Source organism: Tasmannia lanceolata, unplaced genomic scaffold, assembly GCF_043159265.1.
Source record: "Tasmannia lanceolata isolate RefF3 unplaced genomic scaffold, GAP_Taslan_0.1 ptg000019l, whole genome shotgun sequence".
Taxonomy (NCBI): domain Eukaryota; kingdom Viridiplantae; phylum Streptophyta; class Magnoliopsida; order Canellales; family Winteraceae; genus Tasmannia; species Tasmannia lanceolata.
Genome location: NW_027518696.1, coordinates 17,512,166 through 17,530,435, shown reverse-complemented (window position 1 = coordinate 17,530,435; position 18,270 = coordinate 17,512,166). Strand labels below are relative to the sequence as shown.

General features: G+C 44.1%; 1 protein-coding gene across 1 annotated transcript; it reads left to right on the top strand.

The window, feature by feature from the left end:
- Window positions 1-2,657: 2,657 nt before the first annotated feature.
- Window positions 2,658-17,817, top strand: LOC143852968 (UDP-glycosyltransferase 87A1-like). The gene is made up of 4 exons (XM_077362651.1): window positions 2,658-3,493; window positions 7,180-7,284; window positions 13,444-13,967; window positions 16,765-17,817. The coding sequence occupies exons 2-4, from the start codon at window positions 7,268-7,270 to the stop codon at window positions 17,667-17,669; spliced, it is 1,446 nt and encodes a 481-aa protein (XP_077218766.1). The 5' UTR covers window positions 2,658-3,493; window positions 7,180-7,267; the 3' UTR covers window positions 17,670-17,817.
- The last annotated feature ends 453 nt before the right edge of the window (window positions 17,818-18,270 follow it).

The following is an 18,270-nucleotide window of genomic DNA, read 5'->3' as shown; positions in this document are numbered from 1 at the left end:
TCTTGAATGACTAATTTTCATGATTGTAGAAGACAACTAATATTCACACCCAGAATCCATAAAGCTTTGTTTCTTTCCATGTAAAATGGGACTAAAACAAATTTATGCCCCTTTTTAAGTAAAAAAATGGGCGTAAAATTTATTTTTTGCCCAATTTATGTTGAACAAAGCGGGCCTAAATGACTTAATTTTAATTATTAAAGTGTATAAATTTATGAACAAACTAGTTTTCACATAACAAATTAATCACTTTAATGAAAACAATTAATCAATGTTTTGGGAAATTTTGTGTTATGTTATTCAAGAAATACTTAAGAATTTTATAAAGGGATGTGATATATCTGCCCCTTTTGATTACTAGGGACACTCGACGCCGGTGCACTTGGCAGTAAGCCCATTGAATTCTTGTGACGTCAAGTATATCGGCAACACTTTAGTCATTGATACACTAGCTCTTGGTGTCCCTGGTATATATCACTTCCCTTTATAATATGTCTATAAGATTCGGCTCGGATTTCATGTTTTGGGTTTTTTTTCTCTTTAAATCCGACCCAACACGAGATTGGGTCGGGTTTTTTCAAACTGAAACCCGCCAAAACCATAGATCCATGACTTCTAATGATATCTAACTGAGAATTTAAATAAAAGAGAGTGAGATCACTCAGCAGAAGACCGGTAGTCAAGTTACCGGTTAGTATCCTCTCTTGTTGTCGAAAATGCCTCTGATTGGTTCTTTCTCCAAAACTTCAATGTAAGTGCTGGAATCTCTATAACGTCACCATCTGATTTGTTTCTGCTGTCGAAGAAAACACATCCTCAACCGAAATCCCTGAAAGGATTGATTAGTGAGCAGATTTTAATCAACAGACAAGATTAATCAGAAATCAAGATTGTTGGTAGCTATCAGTTAGTGAAAATGGGTTGGATGATACCTTGAAGTTGTTCACAACAATTTTTCTGTTGAAGTTGGTGCCTAAATCTGATACAAAATGCCTTAAAACAAAAGATTTCCAATCGGATGTGGACCACACGATTATGTGATCCACCTTGTTCTTCCTAGTTCCTACAGCAGTGACTTGCGGGTCATTTTATCATGGACTTGTGTGGTACTCGTGACTCGCACAAAAAAGGAAAGTACTGTTTAGACTGACAAGAACAGAATGGAGGAGAGCAAAACAAAAGCAGCTCATGAACATAAACATGGCTGAAGGATCAAATTAGAAAAAAAAAAAGAAGGGAAAATTACATTTACACCCCCTCTAGTTTCCACACATCCATTTCTACCCGTGTATTTTAAAACGTGACAACTACACCCTATGTGGTTTCAATTTGTGTAAGGTAGACCCCCTCAGTTGACAGTTCGTCGACAGATTGAAGGGTTAGGATGATCCGATGGAGCTGATTTTTTAGGCACACCCTATTTATGTCAGGGCCCATCAAATGAATGCTTTGGATCATCCAAACAATGTGGGCCCATTGTGTTTTTGGTAGTGTTTGGATTCGGGTATGGACCCACATTGTTTGGATGATCCAAAGTGTTCATTTGATAGGCCCTGACATAGATAGGGTGTGCCCAAAAAATCAGCTCCATCGGATCATCCTAACCCTTCAATCTGTGGACAAACCGTCAATTGAGGGGGCCTACCTTATACAAATTGAAACTATATGTTAGGGTTAGGTTTAGGGTTAGAAGTGGATGTGTCAAAAACTAGAGGAGGTGTAAATGTAATTTTCCCAAAAAAAAAGCAACGATCAAAGGTTGATAGTGTAGACACCCCATTGTGACCTGACCCCAATTTCCCAAAATTTGAATAAAAATCCCGAACAGAATTCCCGAATCGAATCCCCAAATTTCCGAAACCAAATCCAAATGCGAGAAGAACCCAAGGTTTCACTAGCTTACTTTGCCCTTCAAGAAATGTAAGGCCCTCGAAAGGTTGCTGCTTTTCTCAGAGGGGTTCCTGCAAATTTTCAAGGAAAATTGTGAAAAATTGAAGAAAAGACAAGCCAAGAGATGTAATTGTCAAAGTCATTTGAAGAAAAAGAAAAAAGGAAAAGACAAATGAATTGGTGCAATTAACAAGGTGTAGTTGTTGTAAAAATCATTACAAAAGAAGAACAATGATGTATCACTTTTTTCTCTTTCTTACTTGGACCACCCCTTTTCTAAGAAAAAAATCACAAAATTCATTTGAAGTGGGCTGTCCAAGGGGCGAAAGAGGGTCTAAAAAATATCATTTCCAAGGGAGGATGGCTTATCAAACTAAGACGGTGCCTTTACCAAATTCCTATATACATCTAACTAAAAGGGGGCGTGTGCAATTACTGATTCACGGGTGTGTTAACATTAGCACACCCCTTGTGTAAAAAAGGAGGGATCGAATGAGGGATGAAGGAGGGGGTTCTTCATTTTTTTGGGATTTCTCCCAACAGGGAGCTCAGTTTTGCTTAGAGAGAAAGGGAGCGGCAAAGAGGGAGCTCGAGCTTCACCCATGACCACCATCTCCACCATCTTCATTTCCACCCCCTCTACACCACCTCCTTTCACAACCCACCACCCAAATCTTCATCTCCACCATTTCCTTTCCACCTAAGCCCACCTCCAATGATTCCGGCAATCTTGCCGGAATCCGACCACCTTCTCACCCTTCTCACCCTCTTACCACCATCACAATCTCCTTTTCCACCACATCAGCCCCATTTTTCTCATTTCTCCAAAACCCACCTCCACTCTCACCACCATCATCTACCCTAACCTCCATAACCATCAAAACCCTCTTTATTCCCTTCTTCCATCGCCACCGGCCGGAATCCGGAGCCAATCTCCACCGAACCATCCAATCACCACCACCCCTCAAAACCCACCTCACCTTCAAACTCTATTTTATTCCCCCAATCCGACCACCTTCCTCAGCCTCCATGGATTCCGGCAATCTCACCGGAATCCGGTGACGCGCCACCAAACCCTCTTCCACCCTTCTTCAACCTCCAACCATCCATCACTCCCTCCACCACCACAACAACCATCAAAACCCACATCAGCCATCTCCATCACTACGGACTCCGGCCACCTTTAAAGCTCGACCCCACCTTGCTGTTGACCCAAACCCATCTCAACTTCCATCTTCTCCGGCGGTCAAAATTCGGCCAAACCATCACCACCTCTAATTAACCTTAGCCACTATCATTCCCTCTTCTCTTGAAACCCATTCCATCGTCTCTACAGCCCTTCTTCCCAAGATCTCAAACCCACTTATTTTTACCCATTGGAACATATCTGAACCATTTTAAGCCCTCTTAAGCCCAATTCTAATTATCCGCAACCCAAGCCTTGGCGTGAGATATTACATCTTCGGCAAATCATTTCCGGCAACTCTGCGGAATCCGGCAATTTCCGACCAGCAGCGCCATTTTCTCCGGCTACAATTCATTGGCCGCGGCTTTGGAATTCACCTCGAATAAAAAACTCCGTCAATATCTGTCAATAACCAAGGTGATTCCCTTCTTCTTGTCTTATTATTTGTGGATGCCATGCAGTTATATAGTTTATGTTAGCCTGAGATGTTAACCATGTTCTGTGAATTGCATTAACTCAGTTGGCCTAATCCCTATTCCTCTTAGATGGTATTGGTTATACACATCTGTTGTGATAAAAGACAGGTTGAGTTGGGGCAGTTTTGGGAGAACTGTAGCATTAACATTTCTTGGATGAATCTAACCTGTGATATCAAACCAATTATATCTAGCTAATTGCAGCTCTACCTTGTCTTCTATAGGGGTATTTTTCTCGGGTTTCTTTTGCATTCAGAGTCATTCTCCTTATGTTCCTCGGGATCCTTTTCGAGCTTCAGGATTCCTTCGATTACAGGAACACTCTTGTCGGGTTTAGGCGATGACGGACGGCAACCTCTTGAGCCAAAACCCCCTTTCAATCAAAAGGGATAGAAAATACATAAAAATCCAAAAACAACAAAAATTCAAAAACAACAAAGGCGTTTTTCGAAAAGCTGTTTCGAACTACGTTGGCTTGATCCCTTTCCACAGGGTACGTAGGCAGGTTGGGATCTTCGTCCCATGTTCAGTCAAACTTTTAAATAAAATCATTTAAATCCTTAAAAAAAATCATTTCAGCATCTAAAGATATCTTTCAAGCTTTTCTCAAAAATACAAAAATCAAAATAGGCAAGGATAGTGATTGCCAGGTCACTTGGAGCCTTCTTTTCATTTCATTTCCGATTTTGATCGTGGTTTGCCGGTTTTATCGGTTTTTTGACGTTTTATCAGGTTTTGGGATGGGCGACGACTTAGCTGTAGCTGTGCATGCGGATGTTATTGCTTTCCTAGATGTGATGGGTTAGGAGTAGATGCGGTGAGTTAGGATTTGGATGTTTATTTTCTTTTGCCCATCCCGGGGTCATGCATGCTTAGATAGACGTTTTCTCGGGGGTACTCGTTCCCATTTCACATGATTTTAGCCCAAAACTCTTCAAAATTAATTAAAAATGGCATAAGAGACTAGGTGCTTGCACTTGGGCGAATTGGGGGCGCTTAACACCTTCCTCATTCGTCATCAGGCACGGACTTTTGTATCTCTGGTTATCCGTTGCAACAGAGTATTTCATGGGATCCAATGCCTACTTCCTTGGATGGCGACTCTTCTTTGTTATAGGTACATCTTGGTTCCGGGTTAGTCCTTGAATCGAGAGGTATCTCATTTATATCGCCACCTATGCTGTGAGTGGCATCATTTCGAGAGTTCCTTGGTAGAGCTCCCTTTCACATTGTGGAAATCTTAGAGGATCGACGGGGGATCTCTTCACATTGTGGAAATCTTAGAGGATCGACGGGGGATCTCGCGTCCCTCGCTCACCGTTCTCTCGGGATCAGGGTTCACAGATAGATAGGAACATTAAAAATCAGACCTAGAAAGGTCACTTGGTGGAAGTATTGGAACAAACGAAAATGACAAAGAAAGGCATAACGGTTGTTCACGAAAGCTAGTTGAATTTTCCACATCCGAATAAAAGAAAAAGATCGGAGAAGGCCAAAAGGTCGAGAGAAATCCATATCTAACTAAACAGAACAGAGTAAAAAAATCAAAAGCAACAAGAAATACAAAATCATGTGATTATTCACCTCAATAATGGAGACCTCTTGACTTCTCTCTATGGATTTTTTACTTCCCATGCGTACAATAGGTGGGGCCTTCATTTTACACCGCATGTTTTTTTTTTTATAAGGTGAGACACATCATTTTACACCTCACATCCTGTTTTGATATGGCAGGGCCTATCATTTAATACCATATTTTATGGGGTGGATCCCACCATTTCCAATCAAACCCACCCATATGGTGGAGCACACCATTTGACACCATGTTTAGATGGGTGGGTCTCACCAACTCTACTCAACCCCATGAATCTAAGTGGGGGAGTGGGGCCCACCATTTTACTTCTTATTTTGAAAGAGTGGCCCATTATCTCCACCAAGTCATTCCATGCATAGGTGTGCGGCCCACCATATTACACTTCATGCTTAGATGGAGTGGGGCTCACTATTTTACACCCATGCATTGCATGTATCATCTTCTGGAAATGATTTTTGGGCACAATCTATTTGCATTGTGGCACATAAAATCGACGGTTTGGATCATACTATGGTGGGGCCTTACAGTACATCTTGTAAAATACTGGGCCACCCTATATAATCTTGTGTTTCTCAATTTTAGGGGATTTTGTTTCTATAGTTTGGATGTTATGATTGTGACCTTACTGAGTTCTATTAATCTAATCTAACTACTATATATATAAAGGCAAATGGTGGGTTATTCTCTTCCACCTTTGCCTTTATTTCCACTCGTGTGTCATAGTCGAGGGCAATTTTGTCATTCGCATTCAACGTAAGTAAAATTGAATGTGGGACGTTGAGTGTGTGCCACGTGGCACCCCTTATTTGAAAGAGTCGAATTCCAACAGCCATTTTCGTTGGAATTCCAAAAGCCTTGCGATAGAGATTAATTTCAAATACTTCTTATCTATCTATTTACCTATTATACTGTAGCAACGAAATTTTAGGAAACCTATTATACTATAGCAACGAAATTTTAGGAAGAAGTATTCTACCCCAAAAATCATTTTTATAGGATGATCTTAGCCCTACAATCTATAGGGGAACTGCATATTTTGGACACTTCTATATAATTATTGGGCACAATCTATTTACGTTCTTGACCATCAAATGGACGCTAGATCAATGTCGAGATTATCCTATGGAAATTTTTTGCATTGTTTAGTCTCTAATATGATTAATTTAGTGGGTCAGATTTTCGTGATTTTGTTTCCACCAAATTTTCATTCCGAAACATCGGTTTGATGCTGAATTCTCCTTTTAATTTAGCTGGCTTCTCTATTTTTTAATAGCCAACGAGCACATGAAAAGCATGTTCTTTTAGGTTTTTATGCTGTAATGTCGGCTTCCCTGTTTCGTATGATTAATGCGACGAACAATTACGATTACGATTATTTAATCATCTGATGAGTGTGATCATTTGGATAGTGCACCATATTTGTGATGGGTTCCAAATATTGCTTGTAATGGTTACGATAGTTGGAGAAGGCACTGCTCGCTTTGGATTTTAAGAACCGATTGTGAGTCCATAATTCCATTTTTAGGCGATCCAAACTGACCATTTGTTGGGGTACCTCTTAGATAGGCACTCCCCCAAACATCAACTTTTGTAATGGTCCAAACCATTTAACTCTTACTTATGAATCAAGATTCCCTCCCATCAGATGACTGCAACCCTTCCCAATCTGTAGTTGTTAAATAGATGGTCATAAACTAATCCATCAATGGTTTGTATTGTCACAAATTAGTAAGTTAGAATCATCCAAGAGATGTGATTTTCCTAAGTTTTAGATTAATTCGTCCAAGAGAAATGGTTTTTGCTCCATGGCCAATTTTGATCATTGAGCAAGTGACTCTACGTAGGCTAATATTGTCAACAATAAATTTTGACATTTTCACACTTTTGACATTTTCATTTGATTCTTAGTTTTTGTTAATGGCGCTTTGACTTTTGTATATGTAATTCCTCCAAATATCTTGCTGATGTTCTCATGATTTTTTATGAGCTTTATCCTTCTACGGATTTCTTTTATATGATTTTTCATGTTTCAGATCTCTACAAGAAGAGTTTTTCCAACAATCATCTGTCAGATCACTATTCGAGGGACGTCATTTGAGGATTCGAAGATGGTGAGCGATCATGGATATGTCTGCTAGGTATGGTTCTTTATCTCTTTTCTAGTATCTATGGATATAGTGTTCTCTTTTTGTTGGTTTTCATGGATTTAGGTTTCGGCTGAGCATCCAGAGTAAATGCCCATCTTATTGTATAGATGGATGCTTGACTACTTTTATTCCAATTTTGATTGATTGAAAATCTGTTTTTTTTTTTTTTTTAATTTCTTAAAGCATTGTTAGTTATGTTCTTAGTCTGAAATATGCAATGTATGATCTGATAATTCCTTTGGGGGCTTTTGGGAATGGGCCGACCTGGTCCATGCCCCACATGGCGAAAGGCAGAGGCCCCGCTACTGAGGTGTAGGGGGTGGCCGGTTGATGGGGGTGGTGGAGAATTTCTTGCATGGGCCACACTTTTTGACGAATTCCTGGGCGTCTCTGAGGATTGTAGGCCAAAAATAGCCATGCCTTATGATATTCTGGGCTAGGCTCCTCCCGCCTCCGTGGTCTCTGCAGATCCCCTCATGTACCTCCCGTAGTGCGTACTCCGACTCGGAGGGTACCAGGCATCGGAGGTATGGCCATGTGTACGACCATCTGTATAGCTTGGGTTCATGGAGTACGTAGTGGGCAGCCTTTGCGGTTAGGCATCGGGCTTCCAGTTTGTCCTCGGGTAGTATCCCGTCTTTTAGGTACCGCACTGTGGGATCCATCCAGTTTGGCCCCGGTGGAATTTCCAAGACTTGCATTTCGTTGATGCTGGGGTGAAGCAGTATCTCTGTGTGCACGGAACCAAAGTTATGGGTCTCTTCGGAGGCCATTTTGGACAGGACGTCCGCGCGATCGTTCATGCCTCGTGGTACTTGGAGAATCTCGACTTCCTCCATTCCCTTCAGCTTCTCCCTTACCTTCTGGAAGTATCTTTTCATCCTGAGTTCTTTGGCTTCGTACGTTCCGTTTACTTGCTTGACCACCAGTTGCGAATTGTTGTAGATTTTTAACTTCCTTGTGCCCAGCTCCGTGGCTAGACTCAGCCCGCCAATAAGGCCTCGTATTCAGCCTCGTTATTGGAGGCTTTGAAGTCTAGTCGGAGGGCGTACTCTGCTACGAATCCATTTGGGCCCTGGAGGACAACTCCTGCCCTGCATCCTACTTTACTTGCTGAGCCGTCCATGTGCAGGGTCCAGTGGATTTCGTTGTCCTCTTCGGGCAGTTCGGGCCCAATGTGTTCATCTTCGTGAGTCGTTTGCTCGACGGGGGCCCTGGTTTCCTCCATCACCGTTGGTTCTGCGGCGGGGGTGGTGAATTCCACTATAAAATTGGTGAGGACCTGGGATTTGATGGCCGGTCTTGGTCAGACCCGTATGTCAAATTCTTCTAACTCGACGGCCCAGCTTACCATTCTACTCGAGGTCTCCGGCTTTTGTAGAATTTTTCTGAGGGGTTGGTCAGTCAAAAGTATTATGGGGTGGGCCTGGAAGTAGGGGCGGAGCTTCCGGGCCTGCGTTGATAACTGCGAGGGTGAACTTCTCTATGTCCAACTACCGAACCTCCGCACCATTGAGGGTCTTGCTCACGTAGTACACCGGATGTTCCCGCTTGTCATTCTGCCTAACCAGTACCGCGCTTACCGCCGTAGGGCTGACGGCCAAATACAAAAATAGTTCTTCCCCAGGCTCGGGCTTGGTTAGCACGGGCGGTGTTTGGAGGTATTGTTTCAAGGTGTCGAAAGCTCCTTGACAGGCCGGGGTCCATTCGAACTTCCGTATGTTCTTTAGCTGCTTAAAGAAGGGCTGGCATTTTTCCGCCGACTTGGACATAAAACGGCCGAGGGCGGTGACCCGTCCCGCAAGCCGCTGCACCTCTACTGCCATCGCCAGGGGTTCCATGTTTAGGATGGCTAGGATCTTTTCAGGGTTGGCCTCGATGCCTCTCTGGCTAATCAAGAATCCTAAGAATTTCCTAGAGGTTACCCCAAAGGCGTACTTTGCGGGGTTGAGCTTCATCCGGGCCCGCCGTAGAGTGTCAAAGGTTTCTTGGAGGTCGGAGATGTGTTCGCGGGCTTCCAGAATCTTTACTAGCATGTCATCTAAGTACACTTCCACGTTTCTGCCTATCTGCTTCCGGAATAGTTTGTTTACGAGCCGTTGGTACGTAGCCCCTGCATTTTTCAACTCAAAGGGCATGACAGTGTAGCAGTAGATGCCTTGGTCGGTGCTGAACGCAGTTTTTGGAATGTCGGATTCGTGCATCTTTATCTGGTTGTAACCGGAGAAGGCGTCTAGGAAGGTGAGAAGTTTGTGTCCAGATGTCGCATCGATGAGCTGGTCTATGCGTGGGAGGGGTAGGGGTCTTTTGGGCGGCTTGGTTTAGATTTGTAAAGTCTATACAGGCCCCCAACCCCCGTTGGCTTTTTTGACCATGACCACATTGGATAGCCACTCGGAATACCAGATTTCTTTGACAAATTCGTCTTGTAGCAATTTTTCCACTTCTGCTTTGATGTGAGTTTGTCGTTCTGCAGCGAAGTTCCTCTTCTTTTGCCGGACGGGCTTGAGGGTCGGATTTATGTTCAGCCTGTGAACAGTCATTTCCGGGGGTATACCGGGCATGTCCAAGGCAGACCATGCGAACACATCTTTGTTGGATCTGAGGAAGCTGATCATATGATCCCGTAGGGTGCCTTTTAGTAAGGAACCAATCCGGACTTCTTTCTCTGGCTGGTCTTCGGATATAGGGATGGAATCTAGCTCCTCAGTGGGGTCCCCTCTAACCGTCCGGGCTCGCTCTCGGAGATCTTCGCTCCCAATCGTAAACTTTTTGGCCGGGGCATTGCTTTATTTCAAGCTCGCCGCGTAGCACTGGCGTGCCATCATTTGCTGCCCCCGGACTTCTCTTATCCCTGTTCGAGTGGGGAACTTCATTTTGAGGTGGGGGTAGAAACTACTGCTCCCAGATCTCTCATGGCTGGGCGTCCAATGATGGCGCTGTAAGTGAAAGGTATGTCTACGACTGTAAAGGTGGCCATAATGGTCTTTTGGAGGGGATATGTTCCAAAGGTTACGGGTAAATTGATTTTGCCACTAACCCGTACTGATGCCCCAGAGAACCCGTAGATGGAGTACTCCGCGAGCCCTAGTCTTCCCTCGCCCAGTTTTATTTCTTCAAAGGTTTCATGGTGCAGCACATTGACAGAGCTCCCCGTGTCCACCAAGATCTTTCCTATGTCGAAGTTGGCGATGATTAGCCTAACTACCAGTGCATCGTCATATGGAACTTGTAGCCCCTTGAAGTCTTCGGAGGAGAAAGAGATGATCTGGTCTTCTCGGGGAGGATCCGTCCTGGCCTTTTTGGAAGGTATTTCTAAGGAGAGTACCCGCTCTGGGTATGCTCGCCGACCGACTGTCGTTGGCCCCCTGATGCAGGTCCTCCCGCGATGATGTTGATTTTTCCGACAGTGGTAGGTGATTGTTCAGGGGTTGGCGGCTGTCGAGGGGGTTCTCCCCTTTTAGGGCACCGGTGGTGCCGTGCGTTGTGCTTGCTGCGGGATCGGTGCCTGCTACGGGATCGTTGCCGGCTTCTCGGCCCGTCGGCAGGGGATGGGCTTCGTACGAGCGTTCAATTTGCGTGGGGCTCTTGAGGTACTGATTTAAATGACCCTCCTTGGCCAGTTTCTCTAACTGGAGTCTGAGATGGAAGCAATGGTCGGTTTCGTGGCCGTGATCCCCATGGAAATCACAGAACCTTCTGGTGGAGCGCTTCTTCGGGTCCGTGCTCATTTTCTTAAGAGGAGTTAGAAGACCCTGATCTCTGATGACGAACAGGACATAGGAGAGGGGAACCTTTAGGGGGGCACTTCCTAGCCTTTCAAAGACGGGGATGGGGTTCCGGTTTGCCTGTCTTTCTTCGGCCCGTTGCCTCACGGTTCCTCTACCATCTTCTTTCCTTCTTTCCTCGGGGCCGGCTCCACTCCGCTCCCGTACGCATGCTTCCTCCGCTCGTATAAACTTCTTAGTTTTGGATTCGAGTTCCTGCAGGTCCTACGGTGGCTTGAGGGTGAGGTGCAGTTTGAGATTTGGGTCGGTGGTAACGTGCTTTAGTGCCGCGACTACTATTTAGATGTCGATGTAGGAGAGTTAAGCTAGCTCGGCGTTGAACTTCAACATAAAGTCTCTCAAGGTCTTGTTTCTTCCCTGTCGTAGGGCCAAGAGGGCGTCCGCCGGATCGTGGCGGAGGCGATTGTTGGCAAACCTTGTGGTAAACTTCCTTCCGAATTCGTGGAAGGATACGATGGAGTCTAGCTCCAAACGCATGTACCAGTCGTTGGCAGTTTTTCTCAGCAAGGAGGCAAAGGCTATGTACATAAATCTGTCTGACGCGCCTCGGAGTGCCATTACCCTCCTGAAGGTTTGGACGAACTTAAGAGGGTCTGTGCTCCCATCGTAACAACCGAATCAGGAGAGATCTATTCTTGTTTTCACGGGAGTTTTTAAGATCTCTGAGGTGAATGGGAACGCCGTCTCTCTTTTCCATTCGTCCAGGATGTCGTGGGCACAGGGTTTCTTCATTTTTCGGTTTAATTTCTCGAATCTGACTCTGTAGATCGGCCAGTTGGTCTAGCCCGGGGAGTTGCGCCGAGGTGGCTACCTCCTCTGCCCGCGTTGGAGGCAACTCTTGGAATCGAGCCGTCCATGTAGGGGGCGTGGCTTAGGGTAGCTTGTCTCCCGGTATTTGGCTGATATTCCCCAGCTGGGGGAGGTAAAGGGTTATTTGTCGAAGGGGAGGCTGCCCGCCGGATCGGGGTGCGCCTTCGCCGGGGATGACGTTCCTCTGGCGACTCCCCGTCATCTTCATTGTAGGCTTCTGTCAGTCATGCGTTGTCGGGGGCATCCCCGGGTCTGGAGGCTCTGGTGGTGGAGGCAACCGCAGGAATAGCTCTTGGCGAAGTTCGTTGAACATTTTCATGGTATGGACCATTTGTGGTGTACTGGAGGCGGGCCGATGCTAGCTCAAGGCCGGCGAGTTCGGCTCATGAGAATTTGAGACATGGGTTTGAGCGTGCTGGGCTTGGCTCCGAGTCACTACCCCTGTTTCTTGCTGTTGGACGTGGTTTGTCATCGTCATAAAGCGTTCAAACTCAAACGAGTCCCACGGATGGCGCCAATATGATGGCACCAGAATCCGGGTTTGCGATTGCGCGGTGGGGAGAGAGCCTCCGCAGGGATCTGCAATCACAAATAGAGGGGTCAGGGAGGTCCGGGGTGGGTCCCGGACGACCACTTCGACACCCAAGTCAGATTCTGGACCAACAATGTAAAGAACAGCAAGAAATGGTTTACCAAGACCAAGGTGGGGGTTCTTCTTCTGGTATCTGGGTGGGCGGGTCGGAGGCAACGAGTAGGAAAAGAAAGAGAAAAAAAATGGGGGGACGGAATTCGGGCGTCCAGCAGCTCTCTCCTCTCTCACTAAGATTAATCCCCCTACTTCCTTTGTCGTCACCTCATTTTTCCGAGGGTCGTCCCTTCCTTTGGATAGCCTTGAGAGGGATATGATGAGATTCCCTTCTTCTGCCTAGCCTTATTCCTTCCACCTCCTCTTTGATCTCGCTTGCGAATCATTTCAAAGAGAAACCTTCTTTCGTTGGATTGGGCTACCCTCCTGGTTTGACGGCGCGCTTGGCTTTGCCGTGTAATCTCGCCCATAATCGTGATGATGAAGCTTCGGCAGCGGGAAGATGACACGTGGCAGAATCACGTGATCTTGCTGTGCGTTAATGCCCTACTTAATTATGATTAGGTTCTACTGGTGCATGGGCGATACGTGGTGAGATTCGAGGGTCGCGCCGTATTTATGTCCTATCAACACACAATGTTCACATCTCAACCAGATTTGAGCGTCGGGAATGTGACATGCAAGTAGAGCCATTAAAGTAGAAAAATCCGTAAGGATGCTCGGAATGTGACATGACAATACAGCCTTATGCTGCACGGTACAAATCACGGGACCACTGACAGTGAATTTGAAATCGATTCTAACAAATCATTTAATAATCCTTTCACATTCAAAGCTGGTGAAATTTTCTTAATAAGAAGAGCCCCAGATGCCTTCGTGCGAATTTGCCTTGACATTTTCACTTCCTAGCTGTAGGTGCTCTTGATATATACTACCCCTCTTTTACCTTTGAACTCATCTTTTCAGTTGCAGATTTCTAGTCCGAAAGTTTCAGATTCCAGCTATGGATCCCGGTCAAGTGAGAACACTCAGCCACGTGGTGGCCATGCCGTACCCCGGACGCGGTCACGTCAACCCTATGCTTAACCTTTGCAAGCTTCTCGCCTCTAGAGACCTCCTCATCACTTTCGTAGTCACAGAAGAGTGGCTCGGCTTTATCGGCTCCGAGCCCACACCACCGAACATCCGATTTCGCTCGATCCCCAACGTGATCCCCTCCGAGCAGGCTCGGGCAGCCGACTTTGCCGGCTTCTTTGAAGCGGTTTTTACAAAGATGGAAGGCCCGTTCGAGCAGCTCCTGGAAAGGCTGGAGCCGAAGCCTAGCTGGATCGTAGCTGACACATACCTGCCTTGGATGGTAGGTGTCGGAAAAAGGAGGAATATTCCGGTGGCTTCGCTCTTCACCATGTCGGCTTCCGTGTTTTCAGTGTCACTACATTATGACCTGATCATTTTCAATCGACACAATATCCCGGCTTATGACTTAACCGGTACGTACCACTCCCAATTTTTCTACCACTTTTATTTAGGGGTGCAACTCGGGTCAGGTTGGGTCGGGTTGAGGCCAATCCGACCCAACTCAAGGAACCCATTTTTCCAACCCAACCCGATTTCCAACGCGGCGGGGTTCAACCCTATCCAACCCAATCGATTTCCAATACGGGTAGGGTTGGGTCGGGATGACCCGAAAAAATCGCAGCCTAGTTATCAAATTTGATATCGCAGTTGAAAAGGGAAGTCTAAAATGGTAAAAACATAAATATGACAGCCGACCCCAAAAATCAAAAACTCTAAAAAGTAAAGTCTAAAATGGTAAAAACATAAATAATAATAAAAGTTGAAAATAAACTCTTAAAACGTGACTTGACTTCAAAAAGTGTTAAAGTTGCCCACTGTTCACGTTATTAGGTTATAAGGGGGCGCTGCAAGGGGTGAAAATACATCGCCCTTATAAAAATGAACATATAACAAATTTTACATCCATTTTTTTACCAACCGAAATCTGGACGTAAAATTTGTTTTATGTTGTAAAGATGAACATAAAACAAATTTTACTTCCATTTTAACATCGAAAAGAGAAGGAGCAAATTGTTTGTCGCCGGAAAGTGGGCTCCACCAAAGGGTGTCGAGAGAATGCTCTAATCATCCTCAAAGTATTAGATCATCTATTTAGGTGGGCCCTCACGTTTTCTTTTCTTGAAATCAAAACAATATCTTAACTAGGGCTGCAACTCGGGTCGGGCGGGTCGGGTTTTGGAGAACCCAACCCTACCCGAGAAATATCTTGGGTCGGTTCGGGTCGGGTTTTTTTTCGGAAACCCACGATTCCCAAACCCGGCCCTACCCATGATAAATCTCGAGTTGGGTCGGGTCGGGTCGGGTTTTTTCACGTTGACGCAATTTTTTAAGGAAAATTCTTGTTTGGCAAGGCAACTCAACTCATAGAAGTAGAAATTACACTCACATCACACTTGAATCAAACAATGATGTAATTACACTCACATTACACTTGAATCAAACAATGCTGTAATCAAACAATGTTGTAATTACAATCAAACAATGCTGAATCAAACACTTGAATCAACTCAACTCATAGAAGCAGAAATTACACTCACATACAATAACAGTGGGTGCGTGGGTTTTCACTTTTAACTTTTAACAAACAATAGAAAAAAATGTACATACTATAACTTATGTAAGTCGGGTCGGGCCCCTTCAAACCCGGCTCGACCCGAGATTCATGCGGGCTTTTGAATGCTCAACCCGGCTCGACCCGAAACCCATCAAACCTGAACCCAACCCAGGCTATTTTCGGGTCGGGTCGATGTGGGTCGGGTAAAACCCGGCTCGAGTTGCAGCCCTAATCTTAACCATCGTACACGTGTATGGCAGATTTAGGCACATCGCACTTGGTTCATTTACACCCATTTTTTGTTTGTCATAGGCGTAAATTTTTGAATGTGTGCCTCATTGTATTTTTAAAAAATATTACAGTCGGTAGGTGCATGTATTTTTTTTTTTTAATAAAATAAAGTGGGGCCCATGTTGTTAAAACATCTAAATAATAAGTTCTTGAGGCCCAACATAAACAGGCTATACCAATAATATTATCTCCATGTATAGGATGATCCTAACCTTCCCATAGGTAGAGATTTCAATATGATGTACTAGGTTACGTACGATCATCCAATATCTAGATGTCTTTTGGTTACTTGAGGGTACCTTTGGTTACCATGATTTTTTTCATGATAAATTAGTGTCTCACATGGGCTAGGGCTAGGGCTAGGGCCAACATTTTTTTCCAGGATCTTCTATCCATATTTTTAGCCATCTCACCCTAATCTCCACTTGGAGATTTCGATTTATAAGGAAAAGCAATTCATGGAAGCCAAACGTTCCCTTTGCTTTTTCTTTTTTCCAGGTATGAATCATGTGATAACATCGGTTTTCTAACTCCTTTTTCAGAGTTTTCTTTTTCCTCCGCCAATATTATCGAGCGACTTCTTATTCAATATGAAATTGGGTGGGGGTTGGGTTGAGGAAATTGTTCCTTGGGCTGGGTCGGGTTGAACACTGCCGGGTTGGAAGTCGGCTTGGGCTGGGTTAGGTTAGAAAAATGGGTTCCTCGGGTTGAATCAGGTTGGCGTCAACCAGACCCAACCCGACCCGAGTTGCACCCTTAACTATGGCCAATTCAATATAAAACTAATGTACTTAGGACACATGGTAATACAATTCATTCAATATGTGTGATATATATATGCTCCTTATCTTAGTACATGAAAGTATTTTCCATGGAACATTGCTTTATCAGGTGGCTCGGAAGGGGCAAGGAGCGTGGGAGAGGAAGAGCATTGAGAGGGCCTGAGACTGATTGAAGAGATGGTAAGAAATGGCTGAAAATACGGAAAAGAAAAACTCTATTTTAATAGAGTTTTATTTTTCCACTCTTATATGCCGGTTCTTATCTTCTCACTCATTCCCTCTCATTTCTCCCACTCTCCCACACTCCCTACGCCTCTCTAATTCTAAACACTTGCTAAGCTAAAATTCTATGAAAAAAAAAATCAGGATTGTCAAACATGCCCTTAATTGTAACACCATAGAGGGTGTTTTATTTGCTGTTGGATCGTAACGGTTCCAGATAAAGGACTATATAAGCTAATCCTCCCCTACAACACATCATCTGCATCATCTTCTATGTATTGGATTTTCATGCATTTTGTAACTATAGCCTCTCCCATGTAAGGCATCTGGATCATACTAACTTTATGTGGGTAATGATAGAAAGAGGAGATGAACGTATCGACTATATCCCTGGAATCACATCCATTCGATTAGAGGATCTCCACTCCATCGTTCGACTGGCAAACCTCGGCGAAAATGATAAAAATGTTCTAAAACGATTCTGTGAAGCCGCCTCTTGCGCAACCAAAGCACAATGCGTTCTCTTCACATCCTTTTATGAGATTGAACCCCATGCTGTAGACACTCTAAGCGAAAAACTCACAATCCCTGTCTACTGCATCGGCCCTTCCATTCCTTATATAACAATCCAAGATTCCCACTCCATGGCCATAGAACACAATGATGGGGGCTGCTACAATTGGCTAGACTCCCAACCTAGGGAATCTGTGTTGTATGTCTCATTTGGTAGTTTCTTACCTGTTTCGAGTACACAGATGGATGAATTTGCAATGGGATTGAATGCAAGCCGGGTTCACTTTATCTGGGTCGTACGTGGGGATGGATCGCAATTACAAGCATTGTGTGGTGAGATGGGCTTAGTGGTTCCATGGTGTGACCAATTGAGGGTCTTGTGTCATTCTTCTGTTGGTGGCTTCTTGACTCATTGTGGGTGGAATTCTACTTTGGAAGGTGTATTTTCTGGTGTACCTATGCTTACTTTTCCTTTATTTATAGATCAATACACTAACCGCAAATTAATTGTGGAAGACTGGAAAGTTGGCATCAGGGTGAAGAGAGAGGTGGGTGTAGAAAATAAGGTCACGAAAGAGGAAATAGCTGAGTCTGTACAGAGATTGATGGATTTGAATGGAGATGTGAGTAAAGAGCTGAGGAGAAGGGCTAAAGAACTTAAGGAGACCTGTAAAAAAGCACTAGGGAAGGATGGATCATCTTACACTAACCTCAATGCTTTCGTTAGAGATGTTGAGCAAGGCCACAATTAGAAGGTGACCCATCAATGGAGAAGCCTTTTTTCTTTCACCTCTCTTTTATGTGCAATGTATGGCTAGTGATTATGAATGATGATTTGTATCTAAGAGAAGCTTCATCATGTTTAGTAATGTAGAGTTGATTGTATTTTAAAAAACAAAATTATCCAGCCATATACAAACTCTGAAATAATAAGAATGCTAAGCAAATCTTATGTACCTCTAGCACCAGGTTGTAAAAACTAAAGATAATTATTTATGACATCTAAGATTCCATGCAAATTTCCAGCAAAAAATTGAGAAAACAACATCATCATGCGACACCAAATACACCCAAAAACATTATCACAATCAACAGACTTCTGAGAAATTTTCATTGATCCTCATTCAGTCCAAATAATGATGAAAACGAGTGAAAGTGAACCATTACAAGGGAATCCAATAATAAAACTGTTCAGCAACAAAGATGCACAAAATAAAAAAGAGCAACCCCTATATTCATTGATTGAAACACTCATTCATGCATTTGAAGAGATTTTCTTATAAATTCACAGCTATTCTCTACGTTTTGGGTGTTATTATTAGAGCACTTCATTTTTCCTTTTTGAATTGAAAG

Excerpts from the sequence above, each read along its gene's own strand:
- LOC143852968 (XM_077362651.1), top strand. Across the intron at positions 13,968-16,764 it reads CCCGGCTTATGACTTAACCG|AAAGAGGAGATGAACGTATC; the intron begins GTACGTACCACT and ends GGGTAATGATAG.